Genomic DNA, 20,162 nt, shown 5'->3' on the forward strand with positions numbered 1-20,162 from the left:
ATTAAACAATATTATACAAATTGTTATGTAAGTATTTCATAGTAGTATACTTTAAAAATAATACTTAAAACTATTTATTGTACGGATTTTTTTTTTATTATTACTAAAATTAATGTATAAACTGTAACATTTATGTTTTAACGTTGTAATTCATTTTGTACTTTAAAGTTTAAATTTTTACTAAATAATAATGTTTAAAATGCATATATTTGAACGGAAATCATAAATCTGTACAGAGATCTTTTTCTAACAAATATATTTATGCACTAATAGATTATATTAATAAATATCAAAATATTTAAATGTAGTTTCAATTAAAAAAAAACTGTACTTATCAAATAATTATTTTTAAGATTTTACAATAATGAGTTTATTTTTAAAACAGCATTAATTAATTATCAATTTTATGAATAATAACTATGCCTTGATCGGTCAGAACCCCCTCTATTATAACTTCTACCACGATTTTGACCACTTTGTTCATCATACAAATTTCTGTTATCTTTTCTATCTTGACCTTCATTGTTACGTTTGTAGGGATGATATGAATTGTGCTGACGACTGCTGGATTCCATATTCTGAGGATTATTGTACTTATGATTCATGGGCCTATTTTTCTCTCGTCTGTAACCGTCATTATAATTATTTGGAAATTCACTGTCATAATCTTGAAAATCATTATATGATTTATCTTGGTTATAACTTTGATCAGCATAATGATTTTGATGTTTAGTATTTGATTCACTGTAACGCTTAGAGTTGAAGTTATTTTTACGAGGTTCTCTGTTTGAGAAACTACTACTGCCATATGTGTTCTGATTTTGTTCTAACCACCGGTTATTAGAATCTGATTCATAATATTGTTGTCCTAGATCTTCATATCTACTGCTTTTATGACCATACATAGTATCCCTGAGATCTAATAGTGACGTACAACCAGCATTAGCATTTGTATCAATATGAAAATTAGAATCTAAGCGACTACGTTTTCTTAACATAGTATCTCTTAGATCACGTACTAGCATATTATCTTTAGCACCATTTTTTTCATGTGCAAACGAAGGTTCCTGATTATGGTATGTTCTTTCTTTCCGATTAAATGATGTCTTAACATTATCATGGTGTTTACGATCAGTATTTTGATTATGATGCGAATCCCAATCATAATTAAACACTTCCATTGAACCAGAGCTGCTGTTGTGTTCAGACTTTTTATAATGTTTATGACTATGGTTAGATTTATCGGTTGGATAATGTTCTCCGCTGTTTGCTGAGTTATGATGTTTGGTATGAGGGGCATTATGTCTATATTTAGTCGAATTATCCTTAGATCTACATCTAGTCACATTATCTGATCTACGATCATAATTATCTTGATTTTTATATAATTCATGCGTAGGAGGTTCAGGCAGAGTATCTGGAATTATATTTTTCTCATCTAAACTTTGATCAATCCATTTACTTTCAGTAGGACTATTGTTTGGTTGACAATTTCGTTCTACTTTAATCAGTTGTTTGAAATAGTCAAGTTGATCGTTAAAAACTGGATCTTCAAAGTGTTTAGAGTAATTTTTTGTTATTATCGGCAGCTCATATAGCTCTGTACCTTGAAACAATTTTATACTATCTTCCACAGAACTTGAATATTTGAATACAACCAAAGCAAAGTTTTCACGTATTTCATGTCCGTCAAACGCAAAATCTACATATTCAATTGGCCCCACCTTCAAAAGGAAGTATGCAGAAAAAATTGAATTAATATTTATTTGATAGTAAATATTCTACTGCACAGAAATTTAAATAACATATTGGTTTATAGATAGAAAAATAAATAAAAATCAAAAAGTAATATAATATTTAAAATAATATAGAAATATGTACTGGCATATAGTTAGGTTCGACTAAAAATAAGACAACAATTATATACACACTACATTACTTTTGCGGTTGGAAGTTTGACAATCGACAACAATTTTATTACCTACCAAATATTTAATTTGTAGCTAAAATATTCAACACAAAACATAAATATGATTCTCATCATATAATGTACTTATTGTTTTTAATTTTAATTAGAACATAATTAGTTATCATGAGAGATGATAATTAAAATTTAATTTAATAATATGTATGGGGAATTATGTCCCGTTTCCAACTACAGATGTATTTAATAATAATATCTTATTTTATAATATTCTTATATACATAAACAGTATAATTTTATTTTATTGTTTATCTAACGATCAATATGTTTTCAATAAATCTTTATTCAATAAAATATGTATGATCAATCTTAGATTTATTATATGTATTAAAATTACCTGATAAAACAGTTCAGCTATATCTCGGCTGGACACTTTCGGATGAAGATTACCCACCCAAAGAGTTCTAACCCTTTTTTCGATTTCGTCGTCATTTGTAAACTCATCTCCGGAATCCATCACAAGACAAAATTAATGTCTTACACACAATTAAAAACACTACTACAATGAAAAATTTGATTAAATATTGCATTAATTGTGAAATAAAATATTAATTTTAACATTTCAATCTTAGATGACTTACGAGTTACGACTATTCAAATAGTAATCAATTGATAATACACGAATCCAGATTCCACAATCTATAAAGTACAAGTATAGTATAAGTATCAAGCAACATCATATTTTATTGCACATGCAGTGAACTTACAACTGGTGAAGGGACTTGAATGATCGATGAGTCAATAGAAAATAGATGTTATTTATTTTAGTTTATAAAACATCTAAATGACATAATAAACCTTATCAGGTACCTATCAGTTGTACTAATAAATAATTAATATGTTTGTCTTTGGCAACGTCATACGACATACAGCTTTAGGCTGCACCATCTGGACATATGTCTGGCTTCTAGTTTCTACGTGTCGTTCAAAATTGAAAAGAAGCTGTAATCTGCGTAAAAAATGTAAGCAGTAAGCACTATAAAAAATTAACGTGGCTCAATATTTTGTGATATCAAAAACAAATAGGAAATATTCGAAATGGGTATAAGGTATAACCAATGGGCAATAATTTTGTTTTTAACAGTATAAAATTCTTTAGAAATACAGCTTGGTGGGGGGAGCGGCCCCTATCCCCCCCCGGATCCCAATATTCCATACCATCAGCCTGTTGTCTACCGAGCCGGTCCATGGTACTCCATAAAAAATATGGACACCCAATAACCCCATCCATGTTGTTTTTATTATTTATGCTGGTTCTCACGGGGTGAGATAAGAACTGGTATGTGGTGGAGACACTGTACAAATGTATTTATTTAAAATAGATAAACAACACAAACAATTTATAGATAATATAAATTATAATATTATTATTTATTATAATCAAAGATTTATATTATATTATTATTCATTATTTAGTGATTATTTCATATTTTCATTTTCATGTTTTATGTTACAAAATTAATAATAAATGGTCCCATTATTGGCCATATTATTATCTCACGAAAAGTATAATGCATTAATGAATTACAAAAAATATTAAATTGACATGATAAATATTAAAGAATTAACAGATCTACAAAATTTCTAAATATAAAACAATTTTTAACAAGTAAAATACTAATACATACAATATTAATTTAACTTTAATAACTGTGATCTAGTTTAACTTGAATATAACAAAATTTAAAATATATTTAAAATGGCTTCAAAAAAGTCTTTGAATTTAGCAAAAGCGAAAGATGAATTAGTCGATGGTGTATACATCAGACCATCTAAGAAAAAAGTAACTATTGTTTTATGATCATATATATATATATCAAAAAAAATAAAATTATATTATTTTTATTTTAAAAAGATAATGACATCGCAAATTGTCACTAATGATGAGTTAACAAACTTGATTCAAGAACGTTTGGCTAATCGGCGTACTGGTGAACGTACGGAATTTGCTAATCAATTAGCTAGAAAATTAATTAAAAAGTAAGCAAAGTAATGTTTCATAATTCATATTGTATGCTTTAATTAAAATTATATATTTTTAATTAGGGTATTTGGAGGACTGCTTTTGTATTCTTTAAACAACCATGTAATATAGAACATTTTGGTTATTGGGAGCATATCCGCTTAATATATTGTGCTGTGTGTTGATTGTTAGGTCACTGACTATAATTCTGCATGATTATTTTATGTTAACCTTCTATTGCATTATTCACACAATTCGATTTATTAGTGCCTAATGGTAGTTGATGTGTTTCGACATTTAATTTATTAAAGTAGAGTTTAAGAGTTTAATGGGCAACAAAATGGAAATATATGTGTTAATATGATAAATATTAAAATAGATACATTTATATTATTATTTATAGATATGTAAATAGAGTATAATATATTGGTTGCCTTGATAACTAACAGACATCTTAATTTGTTAATCAACCAACTATGTTTTGTGGGAATAATATTACTACAAGCTTACTGTTTAAATATGTAAAATAAAAGAATCATCAGACATATAAACAGAGACTTGAGCATTACATTCAGATTGTAATTATATGATATTATTAAATTGGATAGGTACTAAGTAGTACTATAAAAAAACTATATATTTTAATAAGTTATATCTAATATATCTAATATTCTAATTTTCTTAAATTTGTTTAGATTACATGATCAAGATGTAAAGCTTCGAAAAACTAATGGTAAAAAAAGAGGTGGATTGGTTACTCAAATTATAGATGAAAAAAGTATGTACTAATTTAAAAATTACATTAATAATGAATAATATATAACAAATTACAAGTAATATCATTAGAATTTATATGTTTTTATCTAATAATATAATTTTATTTTAAAACATTAGGTGGTCACTTAAATATGAAAAAAGTTAAAAAAGAAGTTCTTCCTGGATCTGATTTAATTGATGATTTTGTTGCAGATAATACTCCACCTCCTGTAATGCAAAAAAAATTTGTATATGTTTAAGTAAAACAAAATTGGTTATTATACCAAACATCTAATTACAAATTTTTAATCGTTTTAGAAGAAGCGTGATCCACCAAAGATGACTTGTAAAGAAATGGCGATGACAATTATAAATTGCAAAAAAGTGTTGGAAGACAAAACAGCATTAGATAAAAAAGTTGCTAATAAGTTTACGTGTGCACTCAAGTCAAGATTAGCTTATAAGTGAGTTATAATATAAAATTAATTTTAAAAATGTACAATCCTCATGTTATTATTTTTTCAGATTAAAAAAAAAACCAAATACTTCAAGTAAATAATTTATTATATTGTTTTTATATGCCTGTCTTATTGTTTAATCTGTTCATAAAGTTGTATACATTGAGATTTAGGAATATTTATTTGCATGTAAATTTATTAGTGATAGGCAACGATATAATTTTGTGTATTGATATCGTTCTGATTTTTCCGTTATTTATCACAATATCGTATCTAAAATATAGAAAATACAAATTTTAAATTTTACCTACTTAGTACTTATTAAAATCAATAGTTAAAAATATAAATATTGAATAAAAAATGTTGCTTTACCTAGTTAATTGAAGATAAGAAAAAATAACTAGTTCCTGATATATAAAACAATATCGATATCGAAAATTTGTCACGATATCGATATTATTGTATCGAAATATTGTTGCCCATCACTAAAATGTATTATAAAATGGCAACCATTGTCCACCATTAAGGTTGTTACAATACTGTAAACGTAAACAACCCCTAGAAATTAAAATTTCCCTGGTTGAGCTTCTTTGGAGTTGCAAATCATTTTCTAGAAAAGTGTGCATAGGTGAAACTATAGGTCATGCCTTGACCTGACCTAATACTGAATAGATAACATACTGAATAAATAGGATTTAAAATTAAAATTAAATATTTATTTTGTAATTAGAATTTTTTCATTTTTATTGTTTGGCCTGTTCTAATAAAATTTTCTAGATTCTCTTATGAAAGCGTGAGTTTTATTTAACATACCAAATTTGATACTGATTTTAGTTACCCAATTACAACACTGCTCTAAGGTAAAAATGATAGTGGGTGTAGGAAAATCATTAGTTTACTAAGAAGTGTATATATATTTTTAATTATATCGTAACTAAATATCAAATAATTTTCAACAATATTATTATTATCATTATAATCTAACTACACTTTATTTACTACATTTAGTAATTAATACTGATTTGTATGTACGTTTTATTTTTTTTTGGTAAAATCAAATTGATTAATTTTTAATTTTTAAATTCGTTCCTTATGAGTTATGACCATAATTACTATATTAATTAATGTATAAATTACCAACTTGTGAATTTATTTATTTAAATTATTTTTTCAATAATATTGCATACAAATTAATAGTAGAAGAAAAAAATATTTTGTAACTGTATAATATAGTATGTAAATAATAAATATACAGTAAAACTTTGATAAGACAAAAACCCCAGTAATACGGTAATTTTCTTTGGGTCCCGATTCAAATACATAATCAATGTGAACCCTGTCAAGTTGGAAACTCCGTTAAGACGGAAAAATCGGACGATCCCAAGGGATTCCGACTTATCAAAGTTTTAATGTATATATATATATATTTTTTTTTTAATTAGGTTAATATTTATATTTCCAATTTTTTGTGTTCAAAAATAAATAATATTTTGTGTATTTAACATTATAAAATAAGTTTTTTAATAGTTTAGACTGAATTATTTATTACTATTATTATTATTATTATTACTTTCAAATAAACCCCTAACCTGACAATTGGTCACACAAGACCCACCCATCCATATTTAAGGTGTTCCCTGAGCAACAGTGGCCTATATTACAGGCCACTGATTCACTTCACTGTGTAGTATGTCTGCCTTTTATTATTTAAAAACTGGGTACAATCTATACAAGTTACATTTTTAGGATATATTATTGTTGTGAACCAGAAATATAATAGGCTATAGCCCCCTATATAAATTCATTACTCTACAGTGTAGAGTCTAAACCTATGCATATTGCTTTATTCTACCTTAGACAACCATAGAATTGTAATTTTTATGTATATATTATTGTAGTATTAATGTAGAAATATATTTTAGGCTTTAGTAAATAACAATTACTCAGTCCAGTGAAGCTAAAATGCGCTGAAGTGAAACTAATATTTGTGCAAATATGTGTAAAATATTAAATTTGTATAGCTAATGCTTGAAAATGTAATACAACACCTTTCATACAACTATTATAGTTATGTATAATACTTAATACATAATACTTGTATAACACAAGTAGTAAATAGTTTACCAAAAAATAACTGATAATTTTACAAAAATTGGGTTGCAAATACAATGTTTTTGCAAGAATGAATTCCATCTACCTTATAAGTAATTTGTAGGTACCCTATTATTAATTAGGTACCTATTGGCTATACCTAATCCGGTAAGACATATGTGAATTTACATCCTTGCTTACTAGTTGACGACCGTTGTAACTTGATAAATATTTTTTAAAAAAGTAATAATACTGGTAAATGGTAATGTGGTGGGGGGGATGGGACTTACTGTTGAAAGTGATAATAAGTATTAAGCAAAATTCCAAGTTATCAAGTGTGGTATCAAATATGAAATAAGTACCTATATAAATTTAAAATGTATATTATGTTATGGGCAATGTGTTCCTGCCCGGGCAATATGAACCACGATTTTTTTTATTAACCAACTAATATTATTTTTATTTTCATTATAAATTAAAATTTTAATATTACCTATTGACTAGTTAAAATAATTTATAGTATTATTTATTTTTTTTACCTATTTATAATATTTTTTTAAAAAACAATGATTATTAATTTTATTATCATATTACGAATACTTACTTTAAAACAATTATAATAATAAAAATTAAAGTAAGTATTTCTAAATCTTCACAAGCGTTTGTTGTTTTTGAGGACGATGATGATGCTGAAGCCCGCAGCTAATTCATAGTGTAGCAATAACATTTAAAACATGTTTACCCGCGGCGATAGTTATCTTAGTTCATGATGAGACAAATTATCTAAGAAATGTTCATTCGTTTCCATCATCGAACACGGCACACGCATCATGGATCATGAAGCTATTTAGTATTTACTATTTATATGGCCAATGCCCAATGGGTGTTATTAGAATTATATAGCAAGGTTCGGATTTTAAGGCAAAAGCCTTTTTTTTAATAATAATAATAAATAAATAATTTTTATATAAAAATGCGTGTCATTTAATATGTAAGATGATGAACGTATTTTTTTTTTGCGTTTTTTATTGATAATTGCATTTTTCTCTTTTTCTCTTTTAAAGGCCTTTATTGTTTTAATTTTCAATTGATTTAATAGTTTTATATACCACATGGGTACGTATAAACGGTACAGATCGATAAGATTTTCTGAAGACCGGGCATTGTCGGCTGTTAATTATTTTTGACGAGTTTTATTATCGACGATATTTACCAATATCACTAAATACTTTATCGAGTATTTGGTATGACCAGTTAATTTAACGTTTATAAAAGTAACCATACCTATAAAATATGTTCATAATGCGTATAAACTTACTATAAATTCAAAATTATTCGTCAGTCCCCCCCAATTAAATTTTCTATATACACATTATCTTAATAAAATAAATGTTGTCAAAATTTGAACTTTAAATGCTTATAAAAAAAAATTGTGCATATGTATTTTTAATATTTTTCAACTGCTATTAGAACGATATATCAGGAGCCTTATATTAAATTTTCACGCTTTTTTACCCAACAAATAAAAATGTATTGATATTTATAGAAAAAAAAACTAAAAAAATTGAAAACTGACAACGTCCGTAAACAGCTCAAAAAGAGTCAAAATATTTTCAACATTTTATGGTGTATAGAAAATGCTAATATAAACATTCATTGAAATTTTCAAGTATCTACAGTCATTCGTTTTTTAATTACAATAAAATAAGAAAATTGTTACATGAGAAATCGAGTAAATATCAAATGTTGTAAAAATATAAATTTCAGACGCTCATAAAAATTTAATTTAAGTTTCTTCTAGACATTTTTTTTTTGATAAAGGTAGACAAACTTATGAGTAATCTTATATTACATTTTCAAATCTTAGATTTAAAAAGAAAAATTTTTATGAATTCTCAACTCAAAATAATTTGCTATTTTTCGTGATTTTTCCGTATTTTGTCAAAATTTGAACTTTAAATGCTTATAAATAAAAACTGTGACTAAGGATTTTTAATTTTTTTCATCTGCCTTTGAAACAATAACCTAGGAGCCTTCTATTAAATTTTCAAGCTTTTCTACTCAACAGATAAAATTTTATTGATATTTATAGAAAAAAAAACTAAAAAAATTTAAAACTGACAATGGCCGTAAACAGCTCAAAAAGAGTCAAAATATTTTGTAAATTTTATGGTGTATAGAAAATGCTAATATAAACATTCAGTCAAAATTTCATGTCCCTACGGTCATTTGTTTTAGAGTTACACTAAAAACCAAAATCGTTTTTCCCGTTTTTCCTTAATTTTTCTTTTGTTTATAAAAAAAAAACACACACATCATTGTAAAATTAATACATTCATCGCTTCGCTCAGAATCTAAAAGTTTAAATTATTACTTTTTTTTCAAAAAATAAATAAATAAGAAATACAGTTTAATTTTTAAAGATTTGTCAATATTTTAGGAAAGAATTAAATAATTTATTTTGAGGGGGCTATTACAAGTTTGGGGGGGGGGGCTAAGCCCTCTTAGTTGAGCTTATGGTACTAAGTACTACACTACAACACATATTATGTTTATAGCTAGTAAAGTAGTAACTATAACTATAATTTTACCTGTGGTGTATAACACTTATGACATATAATTGATAGGTAATATATGGATTTTAATGCAATAGTATATATTGATTTCAGTTTTATATTTTTTGTCAGTAATCTTAACGAATTATAATAGTTTCAAACCAAAAACAAAATTTAATATTTATTGCATGATGCATATTGAAGTGAAATTAAATTACCTATATACTGTTATCTAAATCTAATACACGTGTAAAATAATATTTTACGAGGAGAAAATTCCTATAATACATTAATAAATTTTGTCCACTACAAACCTATTGTTTTCTAGTAAACTAATGTCAAATTTGTCATTTTTAACAGGAAATAGTGAACTTACTTGCTCATAATCCTGTCAAGAAATTTCACAAAAAAATTGTTTTCAATGAGTTAATTCCTCGTTAAGATATTAAATGTATTTTAAATAACTTTTATACCTAATAAATTAATAATTATCAAATAAACTAGTTTATTGTAATTTGTAAACCTACATTTGTTTTTAGTTTAACTTATAACTATTTCTTAATTTTTTTTACCATTTTTACTCCATATTTTAATATGACATCTTGTGATACTTTTTAGTGCATATTAGTGGCATTATAAGTTGAAACTTGTTCATTTGTATGGTGGTGTATGGGGTTATGTTTAAACACTTCAATATTCACATAACAAAACCTACATTTTTATTTTTAGTAAATATTGAAAAATCATGATATTTAAAATACTGTTCAAAATTAAGAAAAGCATTATAATATAATGGTATTTGTATTCAAACTGACTACACTACCATCTTCTCAGGGGCGTATATAGGATTTTCTTGAGGAGGGGGATAACAAAATTTTTTAGTGTTGATGCAACCTTTTGTTAGTTACTCCATGTAAGGCTAACAATAAAAACAATAATATTGATTTTAATTTTACTCTGTTTTATTAATTTATAAAATAAACTCTAGTTTTCTGTTTTTTAAGCACAACTCATCAATTACTTCATCTGTTGTAATTTCGACCTCTCTGTGACAAGAAAGCATGAATATTTATATTAGCATTTTCTATACACCATAAAATGTTGAAAATATTTTGACTCTTTTTGAGCTGTTTACGGACATTGTCAGTTTTCAATTTTTTTAGTTTTTTTTTCTATAAATATCAATAAATTTTTATTTGTTGGGTAAAAAAGCGTGAAAATTTAATATAAGGCTCCTGATATATCGTTCTAATAGCAGTTGAAAAATATTAAAAATACATAGGCACAATTTTTTTTTATAAGCATTTAAAGTTCAAATTTTGACAACATTTATCAAATTTATAATTTATTAATTATTTTGTGGTTAAAAATGTATAAATTTTTAACTTTTATGGCTAAGGATTGAAAATTTAAAACAAGGCTCCACGTAAATAGGTTATATATAAATTACTTTATTCACAATAATATCATCAAATATACTTGGTAAAATCATAGGCTGACTCGTTTTCCCTCAGAATCGTTTTTCTTATACAATGATATTATATCATTGAATTCAAATTTAACACCATCCATTACAGTGACCCACTTGTAACCTACTGTACAGCAGAGCGACATCCACTTATCCACCTTTTTTAATATTTATTTTAAAATTTACGAATTCCTTATCGTTTTCTGTCCGCTGTCGCAATTAGTTTCGTGTTCTACGTATATAACAGTATAATAGGTTAGGTACTAGCGGGTTTTACCCGACTTCTCTCGAATATAGTCCTATTTTAATTTTGTTGTTATTGTTGGGTAATATCACTCGCAGCCCACAGGATAACAAAATTATAAAATATAAATAGCAACAGTACTGCAGCTTAAACTTTATACCTAAACTAAAAAAAAAGGTCAAGGGAGGGGATCTATCCCCCATATCCCCCCCCATAAATACGTCACTGCATCTTCTGATAAAAGTTGTACAAATACAAATTGGTACTTACGTATAATATTACAAGCTAGCAATAATTATTACTAGCTAGTAATTTTAAAATGTTTTAAGTTTAATACTTATTATTAATTATAATTGATATAGTATAAGAATATATGAATATGAACTTTTACATTACAATATTGTAAATTGTTATATTATACCTACTGTATTATAATATATTTAAAAATAAATGGTACCTACTACTTTCATATTACATCAAACAAAAAAAATTATAAAATAAAGCAATATTATGTTTTAAAATTTCAAGCACAGATTAACAATATTAAAATTAATCATAACTATTTACATTTTATAAATGCCATTGATTTACATTTTGTAAAATAGTTGTACATATACAATATACATGATATAAAATCTATTATAAATGCATAGGTATTAAATGCCAACCTATTATTTGATTATTAATCACAATGGTAATGAAATAAAGTAACTTACATTATAATAATGATCAATATGAAAATGCTTTGTTTATTTAAGATTTAGAGTTATTGCAAATTTTAATTTTTGAAATTAATATTAGTCAAGTAAAATGAAAACATAATATTATAATACTTACAACACTTAAAATATTTAATTTAAAAAAAATTGTTTACGGCTAGCTATCATTTAACAAGTAAACTATTTATACCATAATATAATATTATAATGTTTATTCATTAATTGTATTACTATTATAATAACTTAGTAGCTTCGTTTAAATAGTGGTATTTCTGAAATTTTTTTTTATAATCAGTTATACATTCATATTATACATATTATAGCTGATAAACTATTAAGTTTGAAAAGCCCTCTAAAACATACAGTAACTATACATTTTTATGAATATATCAAATTAGTTTATATTTTAAGTTTAGTTTATTAATAATTAATGAACACATTTTGAACATACTTGTATAGTGTAATAAGTAAAAAAAAAATACATTTTAATAAAATATTTATGACTCAGTTTTGAGACAAATTTGTTCTATTTCTCTCATGAGCTGTAATGCTTTTGTAGATGCGTCATAACGAATAATTGCTTTTATTCGTTCGTCTTCAATATCTTTGGATTCAAGTAACAATTCTGCCATATTAAGATTACTTGATTTGTACACTTTGGAAATTAAATCTTTCTGAAAGTTATCTTTTATCTTGTTTACCATTTCACACAAAATTGTCTTGGGCACCGTATCTTGAATTATTTTTTTAATAACCATAAAGTAACATTTTATAAATAATTTGAGTAAACCCGCTCTACTTTCTAATATAAGTTTATCAGAATCAGGAAAACCACTAAAAGCACATGTTGTTATTTTCTCCACAGTTTTGCGAATTTTTAGTGTTATGCTCTTCGGGCATGATTTAATTTCATTTTTGTGTGAGACCATCTCTTCTTGACTATTGTAGTAGTTTGGTAATTCGGCAAACCCTTGTTCCTCAAATTTGCCTAATTTATTGATTTTGGCTGGTTTCTCAAAAAGCTCATAAAATTCATCGGATTTTAATATAGAATCAATAAAGTCAACGTGATCGGTATTCACGTATGCTTTCTGGTATTCAATTAATTTACTAACTGCTTCTGATGTTTTTAGCTTGTACTTAGCCAATGATTCTAATAATATTTCATTAATTTTTTCATAAAGTTTAGGATATTTTTTTAAATTGTAACTAATGTCTTCATCAAGTTTAAATATATTTGCCATTAACTCATCATGTACAGTAGTGACACATGCTAATGATGGAGCTTCTAACAATTGTATTTGTTTCTTTACCAAATGATCAAATGCATCAGTTGGCATAAAAACGCCCATGCTTGTTCCAGATGCATTATTAATAACATTAATAATAATGTCAGGAGATAAGCCTTGAAGTGGATCAATTTCATTAATATCTTTATTAAAATTGGTTTTGAAATATTTCGCAATGGTAGCACCTCCATTAAGGTTTTTATAACTTAAATCAGCTCGGCCATCCAATCCAGCTTTATAACTAGTTGCAGTCTGCGTGATCAAATCAAGCAAGGATCGATCATAGTTTTCAGTAAATTCTTTATATTTCTTCACTTCATGTTCATACTTATTGTTCATTTCATATAGTTGGGCTTTTAGTTTTGGATAGGTCTCTTTTATTTTTTCTATCAAGAGAGACTCAAGTTGTTTTCCTAATACAACCGTGCCATGGTTCTGTGCTATATCGGGATAAAATTTATCAAAAAATGTATTTTCGTCCTTAAGAGAATGTTCAATAGTTTTTTGATCATTTATATCTTTTTGCGAACGATTTATGACACCGATTATTCCAAGTTTAACTGGAATAACTTCTCCAGAAAGTAACTCTGAAGCATCAGTCCCAGCATCCATTATATCTATTTTAGTAACAACTGCTATTGTACGATCACCATTTGGGTCTACAGATTTGGCAATATGCAAGCTCTCACTAGTGGCTGGGTCAGTATTTGCTGTAACCACCGCCAATATTATTGAATTTGGGTTTTTAATAAAACTTAATACTAATTCCCTTATTTTCTGTTCTATGTCTTGAGGTTGGCCACCAACAGGCACTTTAGTAAGCCCTGGAAGATCAACAAAACTCAAATTATAAAATAGTTTACAATAAATGTTTAACACAATAGGTGAATCAGTAATATTCTTCTGGCCTCCAGTAAGTTCCTCTGTTCGAATTTCAATTTCTTTTCTAACTTTATTAAAATCATTATAAATAACACCAGGCAGTGCCGTACCCAGGATTTGTTTTCGGGGGGGGCTTTAACATACTTAACTTTATAGGAAAAAATTTAAAACATATAATATATACACATAGTTTTTAATGTATTATGCATTCATTATTAAATTGTCACAATTTAAAATCTAAACGCCTTTCCTTTTTAGACGCAAACATATTTAAAATAGCATCTGTGTCAATTTGTATGTCTCTGTGGATATTCATAAGAGCTAATCCGTTTAATCTTGCCTCACCGGTAGAGTTTCTTAAATAGGTCTTGATTCTTTTTAAAGAAGAAAAACTTCTTTCAACCGATGCCGTTGATACAGGCAAAATAGCAAGAAGTTTTAATAAAATATTTATATGTGGGAATAAATCTTCGGGGCATTTTGATAATGTGTCTAATGCATTTTTTGGTAAATTATTTTCTTCATTAGACCATTTTTGCTTCCAAAATTCAAATTCATTTTTTAATAAGTCCATGTGAATGTTTTGGTTATTAGATCTTAAATCTTCTTCATAAAAATCAATAGCTGGCTGTATATCACTAAATGATAAATTACCAATTTTGCTTGGTAATAAAGAAGATAAAGAAATAAAAATATTAGAGTTCATTTTAAAACGTTCATTAAATGATGCTAAAATATCATCTAAATATGGATAATATAATGATTGTCTGTAGTAAGAGACATGGTCATTATTGAGTATGGCATAATTTTCTCGATGTTTTTGAGTCCCGACTACTCTTGGTATGGTTGGTGATGTACCAACTTCTTTTGCGATTTCACAAGCACGATGAAATATAGAAAAAAAAGTTTCTTCCGTCCGTAAATCTTGTAATTTTTGAATTGTCAATTCTACAGATTCTATTGCAATGGATAAATCAATATTTTCTGTTTGAAGATATTTTGAAATAAAATAAGTTATTCCAAGGACCTTTTCCAAAATACAGATAGTTATAATAAAATTAAAATTACACATAGATTTATGTAATGGAAAAACTGCTTTATCATGTTCTATTGACATAAGTTCTTCCAATGCACTAATTATTTCAATAAAACCTTCAACCAAAATTAAAATTGACTCGTGTCGTTCTACCCATCTAGTCTCGCAAAATTTTTTCAACCCAGAAAAGGATTTAGATTCTAATTTTTTCCGTAGTACAGTTGACCGTTTAGCTGATGCACGAAAACATGCACTTACTTCCTGTACAACACCCAGAGCATTTCTCACTTGTTGCACTTTTGATGCATCGTATTTTTATTTGTGGAAACCAAAATGCCAAAAAGCAAGTAGCTGGTTAACTATTTTAAAAACAACTAAATAATTTAGGTGAAAAACTAAAAATTAATTGAAAAGAAATTTTAAAGCTAGCAAAGCATTAAAAATAATTTAAATAAGCTACTTCCTAATCTGTGCATTTATATTATTACAAAGCACAAATAATATATTTGATAATAACAGTATTAAACAAACTTTTTTACAATACCTGAATTATTATTAATTTATTATTTAATAATAATTTTAGGTTTTCACATGTTTTTAACTAGGTAACTTACATAACATGATTTTAACATATTATGTACTGACTGTTGGTATTAAAAAACAAATTCAACATAAAAATTTATATTATAGGTAGATACATAATACAATTCATGAGTTTATAAATATATGTATGAATTTAATATTAAATATACTGTATTACTGTATATTTAAGTACCTAACTCACCTGTTCATTGATGCAAATATTTGCAGAAGTAGTTACATTTGAACTAAAGTATGAATACAATGTTTTGGTTTTTTTTCTCTTAGGTTCATTTTCGTTTTCATTCATTTTATAAACTAATAAAACTGACACACTTCACTAAATATAATATAAAGTAAAAACTAAAAAGCAAAAAGCCACAAATTGATGTTGATAATTAATGATAGTAGGTATATTGGAGTATTGCATTATTTTATGATGGTATCACCACGTATCACCACAGATTATATTATAAAACAATTTGTGATATCACGAATAAGATTATTGTTATCAATATATTATCATGGGGCGCGTATAGCGCGGTAACGCGAGCGGAGTGAGTAAGACGTGGTGATAAGACTACCGCGTCACCACAACCATAATATACTAAAAGGTCGTCAACATTATTACTATGACATGAACGATAATATGATATTGTTCTGTGATATGAACCCATTACGCATAACGCATTACTAAAAAAATATTTTTCCTGAGATTTCGGGGGGGGCTTAAGCCCAAAAGCCCACCCCCTGGATACGGCACTGACACCAGGTTTATGCAGAAATATGGCATAATCTTTTGATTTCATGGAATCACCATTCCCAATTTCACATTCGGTTGGCTCTATTAGATGCAAGACTAAAGGAGCTCGTGTCACTATACCAGTACCTCTTGGCAAAAATGATTTGCCCACCAAACTTTCTAAGACACTACTCTTTCCAGAGCTTTGTGAGCCTACCACAATGATTTGTGGAAGGTCAACTTTTTGTTTTGAACCAACAGTTGAAAAAACGTCTTGTAGTTTGTTCATAACCATAATTAAAGAATCCATATTGAAATTTTTTAGGTAGGCGAGTATAGTCTGTAAAATAATTAATAATTAAATAACTCATGTCTTAAAATTGTTTGTGTAGTTTAAAATAGAATTGTTTAATTACATACAAATTGTATTACATGCACATCAAAAATTATGTTTTGATTGAAAAAATATTTACTTTATTTTTATTGTTATTCTAATTAATAATTTGTTACCATTTACAAATGTTGAAGAATAAAAATTTAAAAACTAAAGCACTATTTTTCTTTTAAAATACCTATATGTTACTTTTCTGAAATAATTTATTATAATTTAAACATTCTAAAATTATTTAAATGCACGTAAACTAAAAAAGGGAGATGCAATTTAATTATAAACTAGATCTTCAAAATCCGTTTACAAAAACATTGTCAAATCAAATACTTAATTGACTAATCTTAACGATTACTATTCTGTTGCAATTAGTGCAATAAAAAAATTACTAGGTATTTGCTTCGGTATTTGCATTTTGTAATTAACATAGAAAAATAAATAATAATTTTATGTTATATTAAGTTTAGCACAATATAAATCATTTCAATCAAAATTAAATGTGTACCTAACTATCCATTTTTATTTTATGAGAAACATTAAGTCTTGTTATGTATTTATTCTGTGATAATTTTTAACATTTAAGAGTTTTTCTAACTCTAAAACAATAGCGACAAAACATATAATATGACTTTGTAATTAGTTATTACTTATTGTACAAAATTGTCATAGACAATTCTATCTTTCTTTATAGAATATTATTTTTAGTAATAATAGGTAGTTGTAAATATTTTGACAGAAAAATATTCCTTATTTTGCATGAACTTATAGGTGCATATTGGGTGTGAATTTAGAGGGTGCTGGAATAATTTATGCTACACATCTCTGTAGTGTGCTTTGCCCCCCACATCCCCCAAATCCTAATACTATAATAAACTGCATTACATTAGTTTTAAATTTGTATACAATAATATGTAAATAGTAATGAATCAAATAGCCTGTATGATTGTTAAAAGACGCTAGGTACTAGGTACACCTACATGATGTATTGTCTCCGTATTACAAATGTAAAACATAAGAAAAACTGTTTTGCACGGGTATAAGAACCACTCAGGCTGTACTCTAAGCTAAGAAACCAAATTTCCACACAATAAAAATGAGAACATTTAATGTGCAACATTGTTTTTATAATTCCGATATCAGAACTAAAAAAAAGTTGTTTGAAAAACTCAAAAATAATTAGGGTCGAGGGTCACTGCATCATATTTTTAAACCGTTAGAACCTATTTAAATTGAAAATTTTATAAAATTTTAAATAGTTACTAAATATTTTGTGTATTTTCGAGGTTTTGAATACGTATTAAATAAAAAAACTAAACAATTTTGTAAAATAAGTACCTACAATGAAAATTTAATAACTATAGATTAGTTTTAACGAATAAGAAAAAAAACATTGCAAAAATTATTGCATTTTAAATTGTTGGACTTCCCCCATTAATAGAACCCGATTTGGGCCTATGTTGCCCTTCAATTATAATAATATATTAGTATATTGTCCTTGTTTATGCAAAGCACACTAAGTTCAAAAATATGATTTTTGAGAACCAACTTCTCTCCGGTCTCACATCTGTCTGAAGAAAGAGGTCGCCATCCCCCGACCGGGCATGGCAGAATTCCACAGGTGACCAATCAAAATTCTGCCAAACAAACACACACGTGTTAAAAACTTACCATTCCAACCCCTACTACATAACCCTTCAAACAAGCTAATGGACTTGGTCGCCGGGCTTAAAAAGATCAATAAAAAAAAAAACGTAATTTTAAGCCCACGTGTATGCGTATTTAGGAAACTATCGAATGGACTTGGTAACATTTTAAATTTTTTATTTAACATCTTTAAATAATATTGGGACTTAGTTGAATATAGTATCAATTTGTAGATATTTCTAAACTGAATTCTATACGATTCTACATAATATACACCTACCTAATAATAAACCGAAAAAATCGATTTTTGGACAAGTGTGCTTTGAATGAACAGGGACGAATATTATTATGATCTAAAATGTTGAAACACTTACATGACAATAGACAATAATACAATTAAAGAATGTACTTACATCAGAAATCCGCCAGACGTGTGTAGACAATACTACAAAAACTTCAGAAACAGAACCATATAATATTAATGGGTTCGAGACGACGCGTCTTAGTGTCTGGTGTTCGCAGTTTTCGCACTTGTCAGTACTCACTTCTCACCAGCGACCAGCGCAGTCGTCACTCATCAGTGGATATTATCGGTGATCGCCGACGGGACGAGATTACGTGAATAATAAATAATAATATTATGTCGGGATCGTAATTCGTTATTTGTGTCCCCCACCACGTGAATTTTTTTTAGTGCTGTACGTAATTATTTCGAAATTCGAATACAGCCGATTGTGTACGTCTTGTCTAGTTTCAATTTACGCCGTCCGTGCAGACTGCTGAGGAAGAGAGATAAAAATATATAAGACGACCCTCCGAGCCACAGTATTATTATTCCGAGATTATATTATTACTATTAATATACTTTCGAACGATCATCATCGGTCGTCGTAAAATACTGAAATGTAAACAACGCCGCATCGTTGTGTTATTCAATTTGTCGATATTATAATAATAAAATATTATGATTTATCCATTTTCCACACGATAACGTCATGTGCCTTCGGGGTTCGGATGGCGCTGTAATAACTTCAATAGTAATATAATATGTCTCGATAGAATCCGCGTGTTGAGTGAATTAGATTATAAAAAGATAAAAATGTAGTTAATACCATTGATTATATACTAGTACCTATTTAAAATCAATGTTAATACCTATTAAATGTGGCGTTAAAAATGACCGATTAACTAAAAAACCAACTCCCGATGTATTATAGATGTGACACGTTACTCGGCGTACATTTAAATGATTATATTTCACCATCTTATAACTATATTGTATTATAAATATATTTTCTTGTTAAATATTATTAGGTGCCTACATGTTGTCGATATCGAAATAATATTATAATACCTACCAATGA

The 20,162-nt window shown here is 27.1% G+C and overlaps 4 protein-coding genes across 6 annotated transcripts; 1 reads left to right on the top strand and 3 right to left on the bottom strand.

The window, feature by feature from the left end:
• Positions 1 to 188: 188 nt before the first annotated feature.
• Positions 189 to 16,790, bottom strand: LOC132948067 (GATA zinc finger domain-containing protein 14-like). Of its 2 annotated transcripts, XM_061018348.1 has the most exons (5): positions 16,230 to 16,790; positions 2,692 to 2,933; positions 2,566 to 2,623; positions 2,322 to 2,480; positions 189 to 1,724 (listed from the first exon to the last, which is right to left on the bottom strand). In XM_061018348.1, the coding sequence occupies exons 4-5, from the start codon at positions 2,439 to 2,441 to the stop codon at positions 405 to 407; spliced, it is 1,440 nt and encodes a 479-aa protein (XP_060874331.1). In that variant the 5' UTR covers positions 2,442 to 2,480; positions 2,566 to 2,623; positions 2,692 to 2,933; positions 16,230 to 16,790; the 3' UTR covers positions 189 to 404. The 2 variants fall into 2 exon arrangements, with proteins under 2 accessions (XP_060874331.1, XP_060874332.1); XM_061018349.1 differs by lacking the exon at positions 16,230 to 16,790 and having other exon boundaries at positions 2,322 to 2,483; positions 2,692 to 3,218.
• On the top strand, positions 3,351 to 6,687 carry LOC132948073 (uncharacterized). 2 transcript variants are annotated; one of them, XM_061018363.1, is made up of 6 exons: positions 3,351 to 3,767; positions 3,840 to 3,964; positions 4,643 to 4,725; positions 4,842 to 4,933; positions 5,025 to 5,167; positions 5,229 to 6,687. In XM_061018363.1, the coding sequence occupies exons 1-6, from the start codon at positions 3,684 to 3,686 to the stop codon at positions 5,260 to 5,262; spliced, it is 561 nt and encodes a 186-aa protein (XP_060874346.1). In that variant the 5' UTR covers positions 3,351 to 3,683; the 3' UTR covers positions 5,263 to 6,687. The 2 variants fall into 2 exon arrangements, with proteins under 2 accessions (XP_060874346.1, XP_060874345.1); XM_061018362.1 differs by having other exon boundaries at positions 3,361 to 3,767; positions 5,022 to 5,167.
• LOC132948066 (dynamin-1-like protein) lies at positions 12,405 to 19,757 on the bottom strand. Its single transcript, XM_061018346.1, has 4 exons — positions 19,653 to 19,757; positions 19,212 to 19,577; positions 16,794 to 17,106; positions 12,405 to 14,351 (listed from the first exon to the last, which is right to left on the bottom strand). Exons 3-4 carry the CDS (start codon positions 17,074 to 17,076, stop codon positions 12,736 to 12,738), a joined length of 1,899 nt encoding a protein of 632 aa, XP_060874329.1. The 5' UTR covers positions 17,077 to 17,106; positions 19,212 to 19,577; positions 19,653 to 19,757; the 3' UTR covers positions 12,405 to 12,735.
• On the bottom strand, positions 14,584 to 15,919 carry LOC132948071 (52 kDa repressor of the inhibitor of the protein kinase-like). The gene has a single exon (XM_061018359.1). It carries the CDS (start codon positions 15,524 to 15,526, stop codon positions 14,633 to 14,635), a length of 894 nt encoding a protein of 297 aa, XP_060874342.1. The 5' UTR covers positions 15,527 to 15,919; the 3' UTR covers positions 14,584 to 14,632.
• Positions 19,758 to 20,162: the final 405 nt, after the last annotated feature.

The sequence above is a fragment of the Metopolophium dirhodum genome, chromosome 7 (genome assembly GCF_019925205.1).
Source record: "Metopolophium dirhodum isolate CAU chromosome 7, ASM1992520v1, whole genome shotgun sequence".
Taxonomy (NCBI): domain Eukaryota; kingdom Metazoa; phylum Arthropoda; class Insecta; order Hemiptera; family Aphididae; genus Metopolophium; species Metopolophium dirhodum.